This window comes from Syngnathus leptorhynchus, chromosome 18 (genome assembly GCF_054491065.1).
Source record: "Syngnathus leptorhynchus isolate UIUO chromosome 18, UIUO_Slep, whole genome shotgun sequence".
Classification (NCBI taxonomy): Eukaryota; Metazoa; Chordata; class Actinopteri; order Syngnathiformes; family Syngnathidae; genus Syngnathus; species Syngnathus leptorhynchus.
The window spans coordinates 1,180,538-1,202,435 of record NC_141212.1 but is presented as its reverse complement, the minus strand read 5'-3'; the positions used below and the strand labels follow the sequence as shown (position 1 = coordinate 1,202,435).

The 21,898-nt window shown below is 53.0% G+C and overlaps 5 protein-coding genes and 1 long non-coding RNA gene across 11 annotated transcripts; 1 reads left to right on the top strand and 5 right to left on the bottom strand.

Annotated features, from left to right (window-relative positions):
• Positions 1–598: 598 nt before the first annotated feature.
• On the bottom strand, positions 599–4,195 carry LOC147042165 (AN1-type zinc finger protein 3 homolog). The gene is made up of 6 exons (XM_085938397.1): positions 3,809–4,195; positions 2,883–2,923; positions 2,478–2,684; positions 2,344–2,406; positions 2,074–2,268; positions 599–1,984 (listed from the first exon to the last, which is right to left on the bottom strand). Exons 1-6 carry the CDS (start codon positions 3,874–3,876, stop codon positions 1,830–1,832), a joined length of 729 nt encoding a protein of 242 aa, XP_085794523.1. The 5' UTR covers positions 3,877–4,195; the 3' UTR covers positions 599–1,829.
• Positions 4,196–4,353: 158 nt separating this feature from the next.
• Positions 4,354–8,638, bottom strand: btbd9 (BTB (POZ) domain containing 9). Of its 3 annotated transcripts, none has more exons than XM_085938388.1 (11): positions 8,472–8,638; positions 7,779–7,978; positions 7,303–7,666; positions 6,971–7,238; positions 6,650–6,869; positions 6,458–6,577; positions 6,289–6,398; positions 6,035–6,224; positions 5,855–5,962; positions 5,703–5,781; positions 4,354–5,622 (listed from the first exon to the last, which is right to left on the bottom strand). In XM_085938388.1, exons 2-11 carry the CDS (start codon positions 7,964–7,966, stop codon positions 5,425–5,427), a joined length of 1,845 nt encoding a protein of 614 aa, XP_085794514.1. In that variant the 5' UTR covers positions 7,967–7,978; positions 8,472–8,638; the 3' UTR covers positions 4,354–5,424. The 3 variants fall into 3 exon arrangements, with proteins under 3 accessions (XP_085794514.1, XP_085794516.1, XP_085794515.1); XM_085938390.1 differs by having other exon boundaries at positions 7,779–8,018; positions 8,472–8,610; XM_085938389.1 differs by having other exon boundaries at positions 7,779–7,999; positions 8,472–8,609.
• A 57-nt stretch (positions 8,639–8,695) lies between these two features.
• LOC147042163 (uncharacterized) lies at positions 8,696–10,038 on the bottom strand. Its single transcript, XM_085938398.1, has 2 exons — positions 9,603–10,038; positions 8,696–9,434 (listed from the first exon to the last, which is right to left on the bottom strand). Exons 1-2 carry the CDS (start codon positions 9,882–9,884, stop codon positions 9,030–9,032), a joined length of 687 nt encoding a protein of 228 aa, XP_085794524.1. The 5' UTR covers positions 9,885–10,038; the 3' UTR covers positions 8,696–9,029.
• A 31-nt stretch (positions 10,039–10,069) lies between these two features.
• On the bottom strand, positions 10,070–21,893 carry cfap61 (cilia and flagella associated protein 61). Of its 3 annotated transcripts, none has more exons than XM_085938379.1 (25): positions 21,390–21,893; positions 21,175–21,325; positions 21,029–21,105; positions 20,892–20,959; positions 20,698–20,827; positions 20,476–20,608; positions 20,180–20,398; positions 20,011–20,117; positions 19,886–19,925; positions 19,587–19,723; positions 19,387–19,516; positions 19,244–19,321; positions 18,977–19,183; positions 18,787–18,915; positions 18,216–18,343; positions 17,200–17,292; positions 16,965–17,133; positions 16,726–16,903; positions 15,186–16,654; positions 14,776–15,103; positions 14,604–14,686; positions 14,330–14,535; positions 13,917–14,001; positions 13,708–13,856; positions 10,070–10,835 (listed from the first exon to the last, which is right to left on the bottom strand). In XM_085938379.1, the coding sequence occupies exons 1-24, from the start codon at positions 21,533–21,535 to the stop codon at positions 13,719–13,721; spliced, it is 4,629 nt and encodes a 1,542-aa protein (XP_085794505.1). In that variant the 5' UTR covers positions 21,536–21,893; the 3' UTR covers positions 10,070–10,835; positions 13,708–13,718. The 3 variants fall into 3 exon arrangements, with proteins under 3 accessions (XP_085794505.1, XP_085794504.1, XP_085794507.1); XM_085938378.1 differs by having other exon boundaries at positions 10,071–10,838; positions 21,390–21,892; XM_085938381.1 differs by lacking the exon at positions 10,070–10,835 and adding an exon at positions 13,340–13,461.
• Positions 11,336–13,196, bottom strand: insm1a (insulinoma-associated 1a). Its single transcript, XM_085938393.1, has one exon. The coding sequence runs from the start codon at positions 13,192–13,194 to the stop codon at positions 12,094–12,096; it is 1,101 nt and encodes a 366-aa protein (XP_085794519.1). The 5' UTR covers positions 13,195–13,196; the 3' UTR covers positions 11,336–12,093.
• On the top strand, positions 16,044–17,559 carry LOC147042161 (uncharacterized). 2 transcript variants are annotated; one of them, XR_015069059.1, is made up of 4 exons: positions 16,044–16,360; positions 16,455–16,656; positions 16,743–16,994; positions 17,072–17,559. It is a non-coding gene; the product is annotated as an uncharacterized LOC147042161 (long non-coding RNA). The 2 variants fall into 2 exon arrangements; XR_015069058.1 differs by having other exon boundaries at positions 16,743–17,559.
• Positions 21,894–21,898: the final 5 nt, after the last annotated feature.

Sequence of the window (21,898 nt, the reverse complement as noted above, 5' to 3'; positions counted from 1 at the left end):
GCGCGCGCGCGCGCGAGCCGCTGGGAATCAGCGTGCAACGGGTGCGCGCGCACGTTTGCTTGTTTTCGTACGTGCATGAGAGCGCCACCTGCCGATTTGGACTGAATACAATGAAAGCAGTTCAAGGTTGTGAAAACGCGAGAAACTCACTTGAGTCACAGTTTAATTTTCTTTCAAGGCACTTATTTGTGGAGTTACTCAGAACTTATTTGATCAAATTTGGTTGAAGGAGAATGACACTTTGACACACTCCTTTGGACTTGATTAAATCTATCAAAGACTTGGTTGTTTATTTTCACCAAATGTGACCCTTTCTGCAAAATTTCCAAGCTGCAAAGTAAAAAAAGTTACTTTTTTAACTTGAATCTTATAATTCAACCTGCCTTTTTCCTTAGAGCCCAATAGTTTGGTCAAAAAGACCAGCGTGGTTCAAACGGGGGGCAAAAAAAAAAAATAGAAATTCCGTACATGCAGTGAGCTAGGCGCTACTCTGCTGCCCTCTAGTGTTGATTAAAGGAACAACTTGGTTGCTGTTTGCAAATAGTGAAAAGGCATCAAGACTACTTTGTTGGTGGGGGGGAAAGTACAACACAGCACATAGTCTATTCCAGTTTATTTCCTCATCAGAAAACGCAACACAATAAAATTAAGAAGGAGAACATAGGACAGAATATGTTGAAACTGCGCCACTCTATGCTAGGGTGTTAAGTAACTCAAACTGATATAAGGTTAAATAATTCTTTGCTTTAAAAAGGTCGAGAAAGATATTTGCTTCTCACACCTCTCAGCACTCCAAAACAATAACAAAACAAAAGAGATGCCACGACAAAGATCTGCATACGTTTTCTTTCTTCTCCTTTTGAGTGGCGCTGCAAATCTCCGCATGGGAGGAAGAGCTTCGGGAGGACAAGGACGAGCGGGACCGTCTGGCGAGGTGCTCGTCTTTCTTGTCGACGCTGACGGAAACGCATCCTTGTGCAAACGCGACATGGTCCCGTCGCCGATTAAAAGCGAGGACGCCACAAAGTCTCTTGAGTGGTCATGTTTGAATTTGCTACGAGAGATTTGTCCATTCGTCCGCGTCACCGGCGTCCGTTGAACGATTCGGGTCGCTTTTCAAAAGGTTGACACGTTTTGTCTGATCTCTCGTAAATGACAGACACCAAAAACTTTTTTTGTTTTTTTGTAGGCCCAATCACGCCAGCTCGGCATGACAAATCACCTTGACATGCTAACGTTAGCCCGGGTTGCGAGCGTCCATTTCAGGAAGAAAAGATTCAATGCACGCTCCGAAACAAGCAAAACACCCCCACAATCCCAAAAAGTACAAAGCACACCCCGTCGATTAATTGTAGCCACAAAACACAACCTCAAAAAAAAAAAAAAAAAGAAAAATCAAATAAATTAACAAAAGCCAAGTGATGACTTGGGGTGCTCGGCCGCCATATTTGGGTGAGAAGAAAAAAAAATTCAGTCATACTAACCCCCCCAGCTGCGTACGAGGGGGAACCATGTACCGAGCATCGTGCGCCGGGAGAGGAAGAGGAGGCTCTCGCACGTGCGCCGCCGATGGCCTTGTGTTCTCCTGGAGTCCATGCGAGTACAAGTCCAGCTCAGAAAAGGGTGGGGAACATGATGCCGCTCGCCAAACAAGTGAAGAAGAGGAGGGAGGAAGGAAGGAAGGCGGGTTTGACCTGAGAGAGAAGACGGCTAAAGTTCCTGTGGCGGGTGGGGTTTTGGGTTAAGGCTGCACAAGAGTGAACGGCATCCGGGTCCAAAGTGACGCCGCCGCCACCTCCTCTTTTTTTCCTTCTGGCCTCAGCGGCCCATCAGGAGCACTCCTCGCCGATGCGCTGGCAGGAGCGGCCCACCTTGCGTTCCAGCTTGACCATCTTGAGGATGGCCTCCTGCCGCCCGCGGCCCAGGTGGTCAAAGAGGCAGTCGTGCTGCTCGGGCAGCCGGTGCAGCATGCAGAACACGTAGCCTGCAAAACAGAGCCACGCACGCCGGTCAAAGGCACGCACGCCTGGAGGACAGCCATGTTGTTTTTTTGTGACCACGTTGCGTACGCACCACAGCGACACGAGCCCAGTTCCTGCTGCACCAGCTCCAGTTTGCTTTGGCAGCTGTAGCAGCGCCGGCGGTTCTTTTGTTTGGGCGTGTCGGCCGCCTCATCCTCGCCGCCTCCGCCGTCGTCGTCGTCTTCTTCTTCTTCGGCTTCCGGCCGCGGCCTCTTCTCCGGCGTGGCCTCGCTTTCCGAGGGCGAGGCTGTGAATGCGGCGGAAGAGAAGAGAGGAGGGCTTAGTCGGGCGTGGTTTGGCGGGCCAGAGGAGGAGAGCGTACCCGATTCTCGAGGACGTTTTGCCGCCGTGCGCAGCGTACCCTGCGCCGTCGCTGTCGACGCAGCTGAAAGTTGGAGAGAAGACATGTATTGGACGCAGGCGGGGTTTCAAATCCACTACCCACTGCACGCTTACCCTCCCTGGAGGCGGCGAACAACGGCGAGGCTTCCTCGGCGGCCGGCGGATCCGCAGCGGTGGGCGTGGACAGAGACGGCGAGACTGACGACGATATAGATGGACTCTTGTTGGCGGTGCTGTTGGCGACGGCAGCGGCGGTCTCGCCGCCGCCGCTCGCGTAGACGGCCGAGCGGCTGTCCTCGCCCGGCTGCTTCTTCTGGATGTCTGCAGCGGGCAAGCCGGGAAGAAAGAGCAACTTATCATTGAGCTTTCCATTTTCACAATCATTGACGAAACTTCTGAAGACGCTTTTGGTGATGCTGCCGTTCTGATATTGAAAGTCTTGGAATTTTTTTTTTAAAGCTCTTCAACTAGTCCCTACCATTCCGTTTTGCTGCGCGAGAAGAGCTTGCATGAACTTACCGGCAAAACACTTGGAACACAGATTCATGGTCTTACTGGACCTGCACACACAAAACACATCCATTGTGAGTGAGTGAGTGGTCATAGGTGCTCAGTTCGCCTCACTCCATATCCCCCCCCCCCCCCCTCAAAGAGTGATTGGCCTCTTTTGCAGTCATTTTCCATTTCAGGGGTGCTGGTGTTCATAGAGCAAAATTAGAAGTGATTGAAGAAAGTTAAGAAAGTCAACTGGAGGTCCTGCTTGCAACCGCTAGAGGGCACACTCGCGCTGTTTCTGGTGGGATTGCTATGACATGCTACCATGCGATTAGAACGTTGACAGCTTTTTTTTTTTTTTTTTAGGCATTATCATCATTTAAAAGCTGATTGATTCCCACACACAATTTGAATGATTCATAAAAGCGAATGAAAAGGATCAAAGTACTGCTTGGTGACGTAGGCAGGCCGTGAATCATATCCGGTATGCAACCAACAGTGCCGTTCATCATTTTTGACGTGACACATCAAAAAAGCAATCAAAGATCCATAGAAGCACAACCTCAAATCAAGTGATCATTTTTCTTCCCAAATACAAAAGGACAAGTTCGTTGTGAGAGCAGCAACAGGCCGGCCTGCCTGCCTGCCTGCCTTGAAAAGGAACCTGCTGCTGCTGCTCCTGCTGCCAATAAATCATCTTCAACATGGGCACGTCACCTGGCAAATGTCTTCAAAAGACACCCAACGGCGCCCGCACACCGAGCGGTGCCGAAAAGTTCGACAATGGCTGACATTGGCAGGCAGGAGGTTGATTTATTGGGCAACTTCCCAACCCCCCACCGCCGGCCTGCTTCAACGCAACAACAACAATGGGCGACTCGAGTCGCTAGCAAACATTTCATCGAAGCTCTTTCGTCTCACTGCGAGGTGGCCGAGTGGGCCGAACTTACCCCCAAAAGCCGCATGGACACCGGGGAGGGAGGCCGGGTGGCTTGCTTCTCTCGCTGGTGTCGCCCATAGCGGCCGGCCGCAGGAGGCTACGCGAGGACGGGGATTGGTCTGCGGCCTGCTCACTCGCCGCGTTCAACCCAAATCCGTCCAAAAACTCGCCAGCCTTCCGTTGAGGTGGACAAAAGGCCACTTAAAGAGCCCGTTGAAGCCGTGGCAGGACGTTCCGGAGAGAGCAGATCAATCGACACGGCGACGAGCCGGCCCAGGCGTCCGGGGACAACCCCTCCCCGTCGACGCGTCCACGGGCTCAACCCAGCTGGGCCGGAAACGCGACGAGCAGCACCAAAAATGTCAACAGTGGACAACAAGAGCAAAAAACAAATGAGCAAATATCAGACAACTACGATTGACTCCAAATATTTGCATTGATCCAAAATCGAGGAGCTCCCAAAGTTGGCCAAAGTTGTCACAACTCATTTCCAAAACGCACCAGATTGACTTTCTGCTCTCCAACTGGACAATAATACAAGAACCAATTGTAACATGAGTTGCAATAAATATTATTTGACACTCAGGAGGATGACAACAAAATAACGCCGAGAAATCCTTCTGCTTTGGAGAGCGTCCTTGAGGAACATCAACGGACGCTGGTGAGTGGTGAACAGTGACAGGAAAGCAAACATCAAACCCATACAGCAGAAGAAAGGCCTCTCTTCACATCCAAATGGGACAGACACAACCTCAAAAATTGCATTGTAAAAAAAAAAAAATAATAATCTCAGTGTTGTTAATAAATAGGCAAGTGGACAAATATGTGCAACAATTAACCGAATACCAATTGCTGGATAACTTTGTTGATCAATTTATCCGTTTTCCAAAAGCTGTTATGGCCCAAACCAGAAACTATTTTTGGCATTGCCAAGTTATGGCCTACTTTATAATTATTCTTTTATCAGATGAAGCAAAAACAATTCAACAATTGTTTGTAGTGACCCTCGTTGAGAACAAAAAGATGCGGAACAAAATCATATTTACAGTATATCGGTAACTCCAGAGTGAAACAACAAATAGTGACTCTCTTTTCGACACGCGCAGCCAACTTGGTTGAACTTTCTCGGAGCTCCAGTTCTTTGTCAGTCAAAAAGACCCAAGATGCAAGCTTCATTTCTGCAACTTGAGTCCAGTAAAGTGCCAATAGCAGCTGCTCGTGTTTTTGTCAAGTTGGCGCAAATGATTTGCTGCGAGCCCCTGGGGCCCCCCAACCGCCTGATTCAATTTATTGCTTTCCTTAGCAGCATTTTTTTTCTTTTGGCACGGGTTGAATCTGCAAATGCATCAGTGCGGGATGAAGTTCCGTTTTGCATACAAACTGCGTTGCAAAAATAGCTGCCTGCTTTCTTCAAAATAGATCACATTTGTTAGGAAGTCGGAGGTGAACCGGAGTCTACAAAGTCACAAAAAACGTATCAAACGAGTCAGGAAGACCGGAGGCTCGAAAAAGGTGCGTGGAGGCGACGATAGAGCAGCACGAGTTATGACGACGGCGGCGGCTGTGCAAAAACGGCAGTCCTCCCAAACGCCTCCAGCAGGAGGCGCGGCGGCGACGGCGACAGTGTTAGCGGTGATTGGCCTGCGAGGAAGCCAAAGACATGTTGGAGGGCAGCAGGCTGTGCGTGCGCGAGGGCCGCTGAGGTCGCGGCGGCTGCGCGGAGGAAGCGGACGAATCTGAACCGTCCGGGCCCGACCCGGCGCCGCTTTCTTTCACGTCCGTGTCCGACTGGGCCGGACACTCAAAGTGGACGCAGTGGAAGACCTGAGGAGGACAATGTCGGAAAGCGGCTTGAAAACTTTGGGCATTCTGTTGATGAGATTTTGACGGCAACGTGCGTTCACCTCGTTGGCGGTGTTGTGCGTGCCCACGATCCGGATAAAAGAGGCTGGCTGCTTGTCGAACTTGAGGCTCTGCCAGGACCTGCCGCACAAGGAGGTCAGCGTCAGCGAGCGCACGAAAGCCACCAGAGTCTCGCCGCCTTCCGTGGACTCACCGACACGTCACTCGGGTGCGGTCCACCACCTTGGTCCACTGCTGCTGATTGGTGGACACCTCGATGTAGTAACTGTACGAGCGCTCGTCGCAGTCCCACAGCAGGAGCCTGAGGGCAAAGTCAAAGCAGGGTGGATGGAGATCACCTTTTTCCCCATTCATTCTTCCAAACGGAAGTCACCTTAAGGAGCTGACGCAGTAGGGCTGAGCCAGCTGGATGACGATGGCGCCCGAGCCCAGCTGGTGGCAGGTGTAACCCGAGTCCCAGTCGTAGTTGCGCGTGTCGCCGTTGAGCAAAGCGTTGCGGCTGCGACTCACGCCCTCGATCACGCTGGCGCACGCCGCCACCGTGGCCACGTTGTCGCTCGGGACTGCGCTCGTGGCAGAGGAGGGGACGTGAAGCGCGGGACGTGAGGCATTTTCAGGGTGACTCACCCAGCAGTCCTTGCTCCAGGGTGAAGGTCCGGTTGGTGAACATGCACTCGAAGGCCACCAGATGGAAGACCTTGTTGACCGTGTTGTGCGTTCCCACGACGCGAACATACCTGCCGCAAAATACGTTACAAAACCAGAAGCCAGCCGCAGCAGAGATGGGCTTGCTTGCCTGCACACTCTGGGCGTGAAGAAGAGATTCTGCCAAGAGCGGCACAAATACTTGGAATGGTCCACCACGCGAACCCAGTCCAGCTCGTCCATGGAAACTTCGATGTAGTAAGAATACGAGCTGCCATCGCAACAAAACAACTTGCTGAAACTTGAGCACGGAGCAAGTTATTCCTCAAACGGGCCTTCTCACCGGCTGTCTCTGTCCCACAGCAGCAGCCGCACGTGGTTGATGATGGACGGCTGTCCCAGTTTGACTTGGATGCCGGCCCGCCCGTCCTCCTCGATGGGATGCCTGGAGAAGCCGTGGTCCAGGTCGTAGTTTTGCGTGTCCCCGTCCAGCAGCGCCGACTTCAGCTCGCCCTTCGTCACCTGGGCGCCGTGCTTCATGGTGGCGATGTTCTCCTCGGGTACTGAAAGACAACAAGAGCGCTGGCAACTCAGTCAAGGAACTCCCCAGAACCAAGACAGCGAATTCATGCTTTACACACGTCACAAGAACAAGTGCACTGACGGAGCATGCCGCGGAAGTTGAGGTCCATGTTGCGGCTCTCCGTGCGCAGCTTGATGGCGTCCAGCAGGTGGTCGGGGCTAAGGAGGCCCGAGGGCCGCACCACGTTCAGCATCTCCGTCAGCGTCATGAGCGGCAGCCGCACGGCCGCCATCACCTCCCGCGTCTCGCCGCTCTCGCCGCGTTGCCGGCACCAGCGGCACAGGGCCTGGAAGATTTCCCGCTCGCTGGCGGCAAACGAGTCGCGCCGCACCACTGTCAGCAGCGCCGTCTGTCGAGGCGGAAGAAGCGTCAGTCCCCGGCGGGCGGCCTACCCCGTCCGTCTCCTCCCTCACCTTGGAGAGCGCCAAGAAGCCATCCGAGTTGAGGATGTCGGGCGCGTGCTTGTCCATGTAGGAGCAGCAGGCGGCGCCCAGCGCGCTCAGCGAGTAGAGGCTCGCCACGTCGAAGACCAGGCACACGTTGCCCGTGTGCAGGACGGTGCGCAGGAAGTCTGAAGTGGAATCCTCCAGCGGTTGAAGCCCGTAGCGGTGAGCCAGGCCCAGGAAGTCCAGCAGCACCTCCTCGCGGGCCGAGCTGAGGCTGGCGCGGCCCGTGTACAAGTAGCGCAGCAGCATGGAGAAGGCCTCCGCCCGCGTCTCCTCCAGGCTCACCTCCGCCTGCGGCTGAGACTCCTTCATGCCGCCGTACAGCAGCGCCCTGAAAACACCAAAACAACTTTTGCAAGGACAACCCTTCACCAAATGTAGACCTTTTTTCTTTTTTTTTCTATGGGCATCAACTCCCACAACTCGGTGTTTCTTTTCGATACCTGAAATAGTGACAGCGGGCGGCCAGGATGACGCGATGCGCCGGGAACCGTTTGCCCTCCACGATGAAGGTGACATCGCTGTAGTCTTCGCCCAGTGCCAGCGCGCCCAGCTGCTCCGACAGCAAGTGGATGTGGTCGATCTCAGACACGGAGGCCGGCGGCCGCAGGGGTTGGCTGTTGTTGCTCATGCCGGTGACCGCCTGCCGATGGTGAAGCAGAAGCTAAGGAACAGCAAGCAAGCTGCTTCCATTTTAGTCATTCATTTGAGTTGTTGAAAAAGCAAGCAAGCGTTCAGTGGGCCTTCGTAGTTCAAAGCTGATCTTGCACTTCCCTTTCTACATGATCTGTATAGAAACATATTTCTTCCTCATCTTTCCGTCGATTTTAATCATTGCATATTTGATGCCAGAAGGAAATCATGCAAATGTGGAAGAAAACAAAATCGCTTTTGACAGCATTCATGTCACCGTTAGCTTTTTCTCAAAGCGAAGTGGGCGTTTCGATCGAAAATCAGATTCTTGAGGAAACGAAGCGGTGATTTAATGTGGAGCCCACATCGCTCGGCTTGCCTTTAAAAATAAATGCGATTGATGGAGTTGAAGCACAATCTGTCTCTTGACGGATATTTGACAGGCCGACGATCTGACGTGCGCCGAAAACCCTTTCCCGCCCATTCCCGTGAGTTTGACTCACCAAGCAGCTCGGAAACAAACTCCCGGGGTCCTCAAGTCGCTTCGAAGGGGACAAAACGAAAAAAAAAACAACGTTTGCTTAGTCTCCCTGTTGAAAAGAGAAAAGCCTCGACACTAGCAAGGGATCCAGCATCACAGCAGCACAAGCACTTCCGGGTCATGGGCAACTACTTCCGCCCAAAATATTTGGAAATAATCTTTTTTGTATACTCTTCTTTTTATTTCTTACTAAGAAGTAAATGTACCTTGTATAATATTAATGTATTGGCATGCCATCACATACAATGTATCTTTTTTATATAAAAATAGTCAAAGTTTCAAGAGAAAAAAAAACGTGTCCATTGTATGACATGTTTTAAATAGGCTCAACAAAATAAATACCCTCAAATAAATTATCTGAATAAACGAGGATGCTGAAGAAAATACTTTAGTCATCCTGAATGAGCAATAGCTGCCTTAGTGGAGGGGGGGGGGACACTGAATCGAATGCTGAGTTGACTGGCGTTGTTTGATTATCTGAAGCCGTGTTTTGTGCTGCTTGAACAAGCTGCTTCTGCGCTCAGGCTGGATCTTGAACCTTCAAAAGCGACTTCAAGTGGTCGCTCATTAGCTTTCGACTTTTGAGTTTTGGACTTTGGTTCTTTCGGACCCAGTGGACAGGCGGTTTGGGGAGAAGGCTGGGCGAGGGCGGTTCGCTGAACCTGGCGCCGGCGTAGACTTTCTCGCCGTCGTCAAGGTGTTCGGGCGCGCCTTCTTTGAGGCCATCGGTTGCGTTTGTAGCTTTGAGGTGCTCCAAACGAGGTTTAGTGCAAAGGTCGTTCCTGCCGGGTTTGGGAACGTGTCGGCAGGATTGCCCGTGGAGGACGGTGCCATTGAGTTGCTCTTGTTTCAGGAGCATGTGGGCCGCCAGACACGCTGGTGGCACTGGTTCTCGCTCCAGGCGATCACATTTGGACCTCAGCAGCTATCAGAAAGAAAAAAAAAAAAAAACTCTGTAGCATGGCCTTTACTTTCTGGACCTGAACTGGACTCCTCTGGTGACCTCTGGTGGCCACCTCTGGTGACCAGTCCCGGGTCCTTCACACCCTAATAACATGACGTTACCCGAGACGGGCGTGCCAAGTGGATTTACCTCTTTCTTGCTGATGATGGTTGATGTCCGGCAGGGCTGCTCCGAAACACTAGTCTGCTGTTGTTCCTGCTGGGTCTTGTTGTGGTCAAACAAGCGGGAGATTCTCGGCGGGTTCTTCTTCTTCCTCCTCCTCCTCCTCCTCCCGTTCGTCGTTTTCTTCTTTTTCTTCTTGATGTTCATCAGCTTCGTCGCCCCACTGGCATCTCCTTTCCCGGTCGCTGCCGCCGGGTTCTTGTCGGCGTCGCCAGCCTGAGTTTGGTCACTGCGCATCCAGTCCATCATTGTCAGCAACTGCTAGGGGAACTTCGAGTCGTCCCGCTTCCGCTATCATGACGTCACGATCGAGCGGCAGTTGACAAATCCACAGAAATCAAGAAATTGATAGAAAGTAATTTCAATGTCTTTGGCATTCTTGATATTAAACTCTGACCTGAGCAATACCTTTAGTCCGGGAGAAAAAAAACGTTCATACGGTACCACAATAACCTGCTTTAATAAAAACTACGAAACCCGTTTTCACTTCCGCGTTACCTTTCAAAATTAAAGCTAAGTTAAATTTGTCAAGACACTGAAGTGTGAACATCGCTGCTTCCGGGATGAGCTCGATTGTGCTCTCTCCTGCACCACATTTTCCTGTCTCTTTCAATGGAAAAGAACACATAATTCAAAAATGTTGACTTTTACTCCCTGCTCATTGATACCACTCTCACTATGAATAATTCCTTAGGCCTATAATAGTTTTAGAGTGACTAGTTATTATCACCAAGTCAGCCCTTTGCCCTTGTTGTCCTCAGCTGATGGCATCGGCAATATCCATATTGGATGATGGTGAGTGTTCTCTCTAGGGCGCAACGACATCTTTGCGGCCCAGCTGCCAGGTAACAATTCCCTGTTCCCCCCGCCCCATCCGTTTCTCATCCCCCGGGGCTTGTGCAGGGGTATTTTGGCTAGAAGACAATACAGACAAGGACAACATAACAATCATTTGTCTTCATATTTGATGGACAGCATCCACTCTTCAAACAGACGAACTCAAACAGGACCCAAATAAGCACTGGAAAATCCCAAAGCTGCACTTTGGACACCCTTGCAATAAATGTCCAATGATGATGATGATGATGGCGAGCAAGTTTCCAGTGTCTCTGTGGTCCAATTACGCCGCCACTGCCATAACTCCATCCTGCCTTCATTAGTGTTGCCAGGGCGTACAATGTCTCCAGTGTGTGTGGAGTGCTACTGTGCGAACACACACACATACACACAATCAGCATTGGCATGTTTAAACATGTACAGTATGAATATACTAAAGTGTAAAGGCTTTGCTTGTTTACTGCTCGAGCATGGGGACAAACCAGGACATAAAGCAAACAGGGAGAGGAAGCCCATCCCTGATTGGAGGATTGGATGATGGTGCACAAATCATGACGAGGACGCAGACAAAATCACAAACGAGTCAGATCAATCATTCGGCGGTGACGGAATGAGCAAGAAGCGGAATCAATGTTCATCAGTTGTCATCGGGCCTCGGTCGCTATGGCGACGGACCGTTGACAAGTGGCTCAGGTGGCCCTTCTAATAAGACACCTTCGCTGCCCCAACCCCCTTTGCAGGGGTCACTTCTGGTGATTGGTCTTGAGGGAGAGGCAGGAGGGGGTCGATGTGACGATGACTCAAGTTGAAATGAAAAGAAGCTCAAACCAACAAGCTGGTGCTTTTTAATTAGCTTTGACACGGAGAAGGCGATTAAGCTTTTGCTAATCGGAGCTGTGATCTGCAGCACATGGCGGCGGGTGACCCGATCATCTGCCGCACCACGATACTTTTATAATCATATTTTCCGCCATCCCAGCGCAGCTGCTAGGCGGATTACACGAGCAAGCACTCCTGAAACAATTGAACCTCATGAAGATGGCGAGTCAGCTCACTATTTTTTTCTACTAGCCCAAAATATTTTCGTTTCCATAAGGTCACAACGGCAGCAGCAACGGTTGTAGTCATTTTTTATTCTTTTTGGACATTTAGCAAAGAGTGCAAAACACTCACGGCATAATATCAGCTACCGATCACAAAAAGAAAAACAATCCATTGAAGTCATGATTGTATCCCGGTCAGAGTTGATTGCTAAAAAGCCACGGTAAACATATCGTCCACACACAGTCATAATTTATGTGAATAAATACGCACATCAATAAAGACATAAATAGGAGCAGAATATACTGAGTAGTGGTGACACAAACCTTCGAGATAATCGATAAGGCGGTATTACAGCAGTTTCTAGTCCAAAGGCATTAGTGGCTAAGCTAGTCACTTTCTTTTGTTACCTTCTGATCCGAAGAGGCAAATGCTCATTAAAGCTAAAGAAGCATCAGCGTGCTAACAGCACACGTGCAGGAACGGGGCTGACTCCAAACTGTCAAAGACGTAAAACAAAATGGCCTCCTGGGGGCAAAAGGCACTGAGAACCACCAAGAGCCCCTTTTAGTTGATTGCCTCAGTGGGCTTGCGGCTGCAGCTGGACTGGTCGCCGCCCAATCATGGGGGAAGCAAACTGGTCGCCTGTCGACGTGAGGCGGCGGGTGAGCGCGGGCGAGCTGCGGAGGACGTCCGGGCAGGTTTTGCAGCAGAGGTCGTGCGGGGGTCGGAGGTGCCGCTGGCGCGCCTCGGCGCCGGGCAACACCTCCCCGCACTTGGGGCACGCCTGCGCTCCGGGCGCTCCACTCAGGTCAACGGGAGCGTGCCGCGCGGCCACGTGTTTACGCAGGCAGGCGTGACGCTTGAACTTTTTGGCGCACTGAGCGCACTCGTGCGGCTCCTCCCCATCGGAACCGGACTCCGGCGGGCCGGGTTGCGCTCGCCCGTCCTCCGGGCGGACTCTCTGCTCCGCTTTGGGCTTGTGCCAGCGGCGATGCGACGCTAGGTTGGCAGGGCAGCTGAACACCTTGTCGCACTCAGGGCAGCGGTACTCCACCCGCACGATTCTGGAGCAGCGGTGCTGGGCCAGGCCCAGCGGGTCGGCGTACGCTTCCCCGCACAGCTGACACACAAAGTCACCCACGGCCGGGGAGCGGCGCTCTGGTGCCGGAACGGCCCGGATCTTCAGCCCCAGAACGGGCGAGATGGTGACGTGGTCCTGCAGGTGCAACTTCCGTATGTTTTTGGCTCTCTTGGCGCCTGATTTGACTTTCCGCTCGGACTCGGTGGCCCTCTTGGGGGCGGCGGTATTGGAGCCCATGTCGAAGAGGTGTCCCAGAGCGGTGAGCGCAGCGGCGGCGGTGGGGAAGGCCTCGGCCGACACCGGCGAGCCCAAACCCAAAGTTGGCTGCCTCTCGGCTTCCCGTTCTCCGCTCGTCGGCCGGGTCGGGCTGCGGAGCGCTCGGTACGCCCCCTCCGGGATGCCGAAGCGGATGCCTTCGGTCCCGCGCTCCGGCGCCGCCACGAATGGCGACGGCGGCGGCCAGCGGCTGCGCATGGACGCGGGTGCGCCCTCTCGCCACGCATCTCCGAAAGGCTTCCGGTCCTCCGCCTGGAAGCGTGAGCGGTACGACACCATGTTGGGCCTCTTGCTCCTCTTGACCAGGAAGCCTCTGGGCATGTTGAGCAGCTTCAAGGCACTTTTGTGGGTGTGTGGGAAGGGGTGGGGTAGGACTCAACACGGTCTCAGCGGGTTTCTGCTGCTCCTCAACAACTGTCCTCTTTTTAAGGCCGCATTGAATCCCTCCCTCCTCCCTGTTGCTTCATCTGCGACCAATCAGAGGGGCGTTCCCTCCTCCCCCATTCTCCCTCATGGATTTGGATGAGGAGGGTGTGTGTGCAGGGGGGGGGGGTTGTTTATGAGGGGCAGATTGCAAAGCAGATGTACCTGAGGGCTTTCATGTGCGTGTGTTGGTGACACACACAGAGACATACACAGCCGCCCCTTCGACCCACAACGCCACGTGACCTCTGACCCTTTATGCACTTAGCTTATGACACCAGTGAAGTCAAGCAAAAAAAAAACCATCTTCATTCAAGATCGCTAAATGATTTTCATCATAAAAAATAACAACGAAGCTAAACACATTTGTGATGCTAATGTGATTGATTTGTAGAAGTGAAAGCGAGTCACCTGCGATGATGTCACAAGTCATCGGGGCAAGGGAACATGGGCAGCAGGTTGCGATTGAACGCCAAATATTTGGCCACGTTCATCCTCAGTGCCGCTTTGCTGCCGGGGTCCTTCATCAGGTCTCGAGGGGAAACATCCTCGCCGTCGACCTGCGGGAAGTCAGTGGGTTCGGCGCATGTTGACAAGGTTTGCGATTGAGCTGGACCCACCTTAGCGTAGTCTTGAAGAAGCTCCTCCTCAAAGTAGTTGAAACGGTCGTGAAAGATGGCTAAACACCAACTCTGCCTAAAGAAGCTGAAAAAAGTTCATTCAGTCACTATCAGAAGTCTGATGCAATAAATCTGCGTATGTGTGTGACCTGCTTCTGATATTTCGACACTAGCGACCCCCCCCCCCGTACCTAGGAGCCCACCAGACATGCCCCCCCTATTGTCCCCCGCCTCCTAATCTGTTTATGCAGCCCCTAAACTGTGTTTGTGGATTGGGCAGACGGGCAAAAACAAAAGCCCCCCCCCCTCCAATCTACCCCCCACCACTTGTTACCCCCCCAAAACCACACAACAACGCCGCCTGTCCTCGCCAAAGACGAGTCAAGTGTGTGTGTGTGTGTGTGTGTGTGTACCTGTAGAGGTCGTCGATCTGCCGCAGTTGCAGTCTGACCAGCAGCTGTCCGAGGAGTTGTTGGTGCTTTCCGTAGAGACACATGAGGTTGCTTACGAGGAGCGGCTTGAAGGACAAGCAGATGATGGTCTCCACCACCTGGTTGTGGTCCAAATGCAAGCAGAAGTAGTCGCCGCTCTCCGGATGACCCGTCGCAATCCGTCGAGCCTGCCGTAAAAACATCGAATGGGGACCTCCGAGGAACAAGGCCAACCTAGTCAATGCGGTCGACGTACGAGTCCCGCGGAAGGTCCGTGCGGGCCGGTGGCGGCCGGTTTGGTGACGTGGAGATAGTTTAGTCGTCCTGGTAGCTTGCCACCTGCGCACGTCAAATATAAAATGCCTGGATTTCTTGAAATTCCATCATTTTGCTTCCCGTATCCGACTTCACTATGCGTTGACGCCCACCTTGGATCTTGGGCTGCTTGTAAATGGGAACGAGGCGGTCCGCGGGGCTGGGTGTCGGGCAGGGGGTCTCCAGCGTGGGGTCAAAGTGCGTCAGCAACACGGCCGCCAGCTCCTGACCCACCTCCTTGGAGTTGAAGTTGCTGTGCGACCACTCGTCGCTGTAGTACGAACGGGAGAACTTGGTAAGCGGGCCGGCGCCCCAGATGGCGGCGTCGTTGGTTCGGAAGGCTGAGTCGATAACCAGCCGGCCGTCGAACACCAGGAAAGAGCTGTTGATGCTGCTGAAGGCGTCGTAGTCCACACCTCGGTTGGACAGGTTGATGAACACCTGACACGAGAAAGTTCCACAAGCACGACATCATCAGAAGATGCCAAGTTGGCGTCGGGGCTTGATGCGATGCTGGACTTACGCCGCAGGCCAGGTGGAGAGGTTCCGAGTCGGTGCTGAAGGAAACGGACGTGAGAGGATCAGGAGGGTCGCCATTGTTCATCTGTATCAGGAGGCAGTCGCGGTGGATCTGCACCTGAGCCTTCTTCATGGCCTCCATCACCGCCTTCTCCACCCCCGCGTCGGAAAAGTACAAACCGTTTGGCTCCGAGGGAAGCTCATTGGGGAGCGAGTCGTTGGCCAGATCGGGTTCTGATGGCGGCTCGTTGGTGACGCTGCCATCGAGAGGCGGGTCTGAACAAGTGCCATTCTCCCGAGCCGGGCCACCGGTGACATCAGTCTCAGGAGCCGAATCGGCGACAACGTCACTCTCGGGAGGGGACTCATTGATGACGTCGGGAGGTAAATCGTTTGTGACGTCGACCTCGCGGGGCGAATCAATCTCTGGAGGTGAATTAGCATCGTCGATTTCAGGGGTCGAATCGCTGGGGGAGTCAATTTCAGGGGGCGAATCGCTGGGTGGGTCGATTAGAGGGGGTGATTCATTGGCATCGTCGATTTCAGGGGGCGAATCGCTGGGCGAGTAGATTTCAGGGGGCGAATCGCTGGGTGGGTCGATTTCAGGGGGCGAATCGCTGGGCGAGTAGATTTCAAGGGGCGAATCGCTGTGTGGGTCGATTTCAGGGGGCGAATCGCTGGGCGAGTAGATTTCAGGGGGCGAATCGCTGGGTGGGTCGATTTCAGGGGGCGAATCGCTGGGTGAGTCGATTTCAGGGGGTGAATCGCTGGGCGGATCAATCACAGGGGGCGATTCATTAGTGTTATCGATTTCAGGGGGCGAATCAGTGGGCGAGTCAACTTTAAGCGGTGAATCATTGGCGATGTCACTCTCAGGAGGCAGGTCATCCATGACCTCACTTTCCTGAGGTGACTCTTTGGTGATGTCACCATCAGGAGATGGGTCATTGGTGACGTCACGCTCAGGAGACGGGTCATTGGTGGCGTTACCCTCAGGAGACGCTTCGTTGCCGAGGTCACCCTCGGGAGACGGGTCATTGGTGATGTCACGCTCAGGAGGCGGGTCAACGGTGATGTCATTCTCAGGAGATGGGTCATTGGGGACGTCAGGCTCACGAGGTGATTCATTCGTAAAGTCACTCTCACGAGGCAAATCATTGGTGTCATTGATCTCAGGAGGTGAATCATTGGGGTCATTGATCTGGGGAGGGAAATCTATGCTGACATCACTTTCAAGGGGCGGGTCGTTTGTGACGTCACTTTCAACGGGCAGGTCATCGGTGACATCGCTCTCAAGAGGATGGTGATTTGTGACATCGCTTGCGACATCACTTGCGGGCGGCGAATCTTTGGCTGAGGTGCGTTGGGTTGGAGTCAGCACCAGGTGGATGCAGGAGCCGCGAACTCCGACCCGGAGCAGCATCTCCACGGCGGTGAAGACGTCGAGGCTGTTCCCATAGACGATGGCGTTCGCTGTAAGGTGGCCACACTGAGTGACCTCTCATTTTTCTGCTCTTACAACCTTTCTCCAGATGATTGTGTACCTTTCCCCTTCACAAAGTTCTCCAGCAGCCAACGTTGAGCCGAGTTGCAGTCGTGCTGGTCGTTGAGGGTGAACAGATTGGAGGGCACGGTATCCGTGTACCTGGGGGGGAAGGACGATTCCTCCCGGCCCTCATTTGCGGCGGGGCGGTCCTGATCCACTTTGGTTGGACACGGCATCTACACAGACAAGCGCCGACTCATCAAGCCTGAAGATGGACTCTTCCCGTTCCAGACGTACCTGGTACTGCACGCCGGTACAGAGGATGAGGTAATCGTAGGGAATCTTGGCCCCGTTGGACACCACCACGTGTTTGGATTTCCTGTTGATGGCCACTATCTTCTCAGCCACCTCGGTCACGCACGAACGCAGCGGCAGTTGCGCCATGTCTCGGGTGCTGTAGGCGTGGCTGCGGGGAGCCCGACCGCCCGATCGGATCACTAAAAAAAAAAACCACGGTGGCGACCGCATTTACCTGGTGGACAGGAACTCGTCGCCGGCCTGGTCGCAATCGGCGGGGAAACCGTGCGTGGAGATGAGGGTGAGGTTGTTGAATCTCAGATGAGGGCTGCAATCATAATAAATCACCCGGCTAATCTGATCATGCTAGCCCGAGCGCAAAGTGTTAATCTGCAGCAGGAGGAGGATTGAGGCGCAGGACGGCCGCTGGCATGCAAATGAGGCGGCTCGGCGTTATCAGCCGCTAACAGAGGGCCGGCGGTGACCCCGCAAGCTTGCTCTTTATCCGTCTGACCTTGTCCCGGAGAAGAGAGGAGCGGGTCGGAATGGTGAGGTCGGGGGGGGGGGGGAGATTTACAATAGTATGTCCTGCCCTAAATAATTTGGCCTACTCATTTCCTCGTCCTCAATCTTTGTATCCGGATACTTTTGATATATAGTGGACCTAAATAGTTCCCACTAAAAACCGTCGCGGTTGGTTGGGGCCATTTTGGCACGAGGCCCCGGTAGGCTCACATCATTCAACCCGGCAGACATTAACGGCCTCATTCGTCAAACGGTTAGCGGCGGCAAACACGGGGGCGCTGACAGCCACACAGTGGAGGCTAATTAAAGGCGGAACAAGAAGTGCTAATGACTTTTCAGAATAAATTTGTAGCATTTGGTGGAACAAATCCTTTGGGTTGTAAATGTAGGTCAGTGCTTTTAATCTTGCTTCTTAAAGGGCGGCGTTGACTGAGCGACCAGTCGGGATTAAAAACGGCGTGTTTACGCTAGTGGTGCATTGTGGGAGATGTTGTTGCTCACACGACATGAACATCACTGTCACTTTATGCACACCAGCACAGTGAGCCACAGATGGTGTGTGGGTTTGTTGGGGAGGGGGGGGGGGGGGGTGCGCCTAACAGGGTTAATGGCCAGTAAATCTTTGCCTGGGGCGTCCAATCAGACTTCGGAGGACCACTCCAGCCACGAGCGGAAAAGATTCTCCGGACAAATAATGAGGTAAATGTGCTTTGGAGGCTCACGCACCAGAAACAAAGCACCTCCAGGAAGGACAGGCCCGTGTCCGACGCTCCCACCAGGACGATCCTGGCGTTGACCGTGATCTTGGGCTCCATGGTCAGTTTGCGGCTGATGAGGTTTAGAGCAAACGGAGCCTGAGGGAGAAAACAATGACATCAAATTGGTGGTGGTGGGAGTGCAACAGGGATCCGCTCTAAGCCCCTTCCTTTTTGCAAAAAAGTGCTTGAGAGGAGCAGCCCTTTCCGCTCTTGCTTGTGTCGTGACACAATAGCGTGCTGACAAGCTTTGCTTTGATTCAATGACACAAGCGCTTAGCATTTCTTATCTGCACACCGGCAGGGCAGGCGGCCATTGTTGGGCCGTTGGACAAAACATGCATTCAAAGTGCACGGCGAGCTAAATATTTACTTCACATTAAAGTCAATCACACCACACAAACAAATCGGACCCCCGTCTTTATTTCTGTTGCTTCTTCCTGGACGTGACAAAGATTTTCTAAAAGCAGACTGATTCTCATCGTGGTGACATTCGCTAACATCCGATCAATCGATCGATCGGAAATTATTTTAGAGCCCACCTGTTTGTCAGTGATGCACCTGGCAGGCGCGTTGGCGCCGAGCTCGTCGAGCGGGTAGATAATCTGACGTCGGGGACGCACGGGAACGCCGCAGTCCAGGATGAAGTCCAGATGATCCACGCAGGACTCCTGACACCACAAAGGGGGTTCAGCCCAGCTCTGACCCAAACCCGACGTCGTGCCAGCGCACCTCCTGGCCCAGGCCGAGCGGGTAGACGCGGTGGTAGATGTTGGACTTGCGGGTCAGCCGAAGCGTCTCCTTGAACAAATGTCGGCTGAAGTGCTGGAAACAGCGTCGGAGCACAAAGTGGCGCAGCTCGGCGTGCTCGTGGACGTCGTGATGGCTGTAGTAGATGAAGTTCTCGATATTGTAGCGGGCCCGGATGTACTCCAGGTCCTGTGAGCGGACGCCATCACGTGACACGCAATTCTAACGGTTTCGAGGAAACAAGCGTACCATCTCGTCTCGGATGATCAACGTCCCCACCACGGCGCCCTCCACGTCCACCACGAAGGCTTGCAAAGAACACTCGGCCTACGATGACACTCGGGTCAGGTTGGCGAGCATGTTCGGAGCAGCGGTGGTGTGTGTGTACCAACCGCGTCCGTTTTCTTGTTGAAGATGAGGTCCAGATCCCGTCGCAAAGACTTTCGGCCCTTCTTCACACGGTTCACCAAGGCGGTGAGGTCGTCCCGGTCCGACTCCAGCGCCGGTCGCACTTTGACGCTCCTGCGGGAACATCGTTGAGACTACGCCGGCCCCGTTCCACGAGAGGTCACCCCCCCCAGGCTCGGCCCACCTCAGTCCATCGCGGTGCAGGATGCAAAGATCAGAGGGCAAAAGGCTGCCAGGTCGCGGAGGAACTCGCAGGAAGTTCTGCAGGAGCGGGAAGTCCGGCGACAGCGTGGGGACAGTGATGATGCAGAAGTCCAGATCCTGAAGGACCGGGTTACATTCATCTTACGTCTTGGCTGCACAAAAGCATCACGTTTGGGTTTCATGACGATCCTGGATTGCGTAACGCTTCTGTTTGTGTGACACGTGTTACCTTTACGTGACATGACTGGTGTTTGCGTTACAGACGAGGAGCGCACTCACCGGGAAGAGTTGGAATATGTATGGAATCAAGTCCAGTGATCTGGAAGAGGAGAGAAAGCGAGCTACTGGTTACCATGGCAACTGTCATGTGACAGTGGCAGATGTAGAAGAAGTTTGGACCTCACCTCATCTCGTAGTTTTTCTCTGAGAAGAAGAACTGGATACAGAAGACGTTGGGTTCTGGTGCGGTTTCTTCAGATGTTGCAGAGAGAACCTCCTCCTCTTCCTCCTCCTGAGGACAACAATTACTCATCCAAATCCAAATAAATGGACCAAAATCTTTTTTTTTTATACCTGAGATTCTTGTTCCGCTTCCGAATCGGGTTCCTCGAGCGGTTCTTGCATCGGTATCTCAGCTTGGTCAAGTTGAGGCTCATCTTCATCCTCGTCATCTTCGTCGTCCTGCTGGCCTTTGCACAAACCGGCAAAATGCTTGAGGTCAAAATGTTCCTGCAGTCGCCTCACGTCCACCTCTGCCGTCACGCTGATGAAACCGGTGATGGTGACGTCGCACTGTCGGGACCATGATGACATCCTCAGTTGCCAGCAGGGGAAGGAAAAAAGGCAGGATTGGGACGGCAACGGCGCACCTCGCACACGGCGGCGTGGTTGTTCTCATCCTGGGCCTCGATGAGCTCCGACAGGAAGTACGGCCGGCGCATGGACGACAGAATCTTCGTCTGCTGGGCCACAATGTGCATGACGTCATCGTGGTCTTCAACCCTGACGTACGCAATGCTCGATTTAAACAATGGACAGTCCGTGGAATGTGGCGCAACCGAAACAATTTTGCTCGTGTCAAGCGGAACGACCTGGCGGGTCGAACGTAAAGTCTCGGACAAAGTCTTCGCCTGTGACACACAGATGCCGTCAGTTCGGCCGCTCGGTCATCTTCTTCGGTCAGACCCTCCAGAGGCTCCAACATTTTTTTCAAGGCCGCTTCTGCACACCACACAAAAGTCGTGTTACCCGCTAGGACACGGCGCCATCTTTGAATGAGATTGACCTAAGCGGACGGATGTTGAGCTCAGCAAGCACACAAAGTCCAGTTCAGCGGTGGTGTTGAACACAGCACTGTGGGAGAAACAAAACACAAGATGGATATCACCGCAATTGCGCAAGCCGCCCTTGCTGGGATTGCACCTGAGGATGTGCTGAAAGCATGCGGTGGAGAAGACGGTCTTGGACACAAACAGATGAAGGAACAGAGTATTCCATGTCTGGGGAAGACAACGAGAAGGTCACAAATCACACAGAGCGCGAGGTGTGTTTTTCAACAATGGACACACCGTCATGGCGTCGGCTTTGAAGTGTTTTTGGATGAAAGATTCCCAGTGAAGCGGGTCAACCAGCGTTGCGGCGGGATGGTCAAAGAACGCCGCGTGGGCCATCACCTCGCCCTCCTCGCCAGCCACGGTCACTGCCAGGTTGGCCTTCTCCCTATGCCGAAGAAGAGCAGAGTCATCACGGCCATTCGGAGCACCGACGTATGGTTTGCACTCACAAGATTTGAAGGACATCAATGGGTCCAAAAAGCTCCAAGTCCTCAGGGCTGACGAGGCGTTCAATTTCCTCGGCATCCGCACATTCGCTCCTCCTGACGGTCACTCTCGCCACTTCACCCATGCTTGATATGATTGCGTTCTTCATCTTGTCATCAAACAACTACTTGCTCACCTCCACCTACTTTGTAGTTTTAAATTGATTAAACTTGTCTTGTGTGACGTCAGCAGTTAAGTTCAAAGATAAATCAGTGAGAAAACAATAGAAAGAAAATCCAACATGATTTATCCTACCTCTCTAACAGCTAATGAGTCAATTAGCACCGAGTCTGTACGTTTCTAATATTTGGGACGCAAACGTCGTTGTTATGGTAACCGGAGGTCGCAACGCATTCTGGGTACAGTAGTGAGAAATAGCTGAATATTTTTTTTTTAACTAGTGAGGAACAATCCCAAAAATACAATATAACTAGTAATCTGAATAATATCTAAGACTTTGTGTTTTTTAAAA

Coding starts and splice junctions, on each gene's coding strand:
- cfap61 (XM_085938379.1), bottom strand. CDS start 21,535: ATGAAGAACGCAATCATATCAAGCATGGGTGAAGTGGCGAGAGTGACC. Junction 20,960..21,028: donor TGCTTTCAGCACATCCTCAG/GTGCAATCCCAG, acceptor TTTCTCCCACAG/TGCTGTGTTCAACACCACCG. Junction 19,184..19,243: donor TGATCATCCGAGACGAGATG/GTACGCTTGTTT, acceptor GTCCGCTCACAG/GACCTGGAGTACATCCGGGC.
- insm1a (XM_085938393.1), bottom strand. CDS start 13,194: ATGCCCAGAGGCTTCCTGGTCAAGAGGAGCAAGAGGCCCAACATGGTG.
- LOC147042163 (XM_085938398.1), bottom strand. CDS start 9,884: ATGATGGACTGGATGCGCAGTGACCAAACTCAGGCTGGCGACGCCGAC. Junction 9,435..9,602: donor CCATCATCAGCAAGAAAGAG/GTAAATCCACTT, acceptor TCTTTCTGATAG/CTGCTGAGGTCCAAATGTGA.
- btbd9 (XM_085938388.1), bottom strand. CDS start 7,966: ATGAGCAACAACAGCCAACCCCTGCGGCCGCCGGCCTCCGTGTCTGAG. Junction 6,225..6,288: donor CCTGGAGCAAGGACTGCTGG/GTGAGTCACCCT, acceptor CCACGAGCGCAG/TCCCGAGCGACAACGTGGCC. Junction 5,623..5,702: donor CGCACAACACCGCCAACGAG/GTGAACGCACGT, acceptor TGTCCTCCTCAG/GTCTTCCACTGCGTCCACTT.
- LOC147042165 (XM_085938397.1), bottom strand. CDS start 3,876: ATGGGCGACACCAGCGAGAGAAGCAAGCCACCCGGCCTCCCTCCCCGG. Junction 2,924..3,808: donor TGTCCATGCGGCTTTTGGGG/GTAAGTTCGGCC, acceptor TTGTGTGTGCAG/GTCCAGTAAGACCATGAATC. Junction 2,407..2,477: donor GTTCGCCGCCTCCAGGGAGG/GTAAGCGTGCAG, acceptor TCCAACTTTCAG/CTGCGTCGACAGCGACGGCG.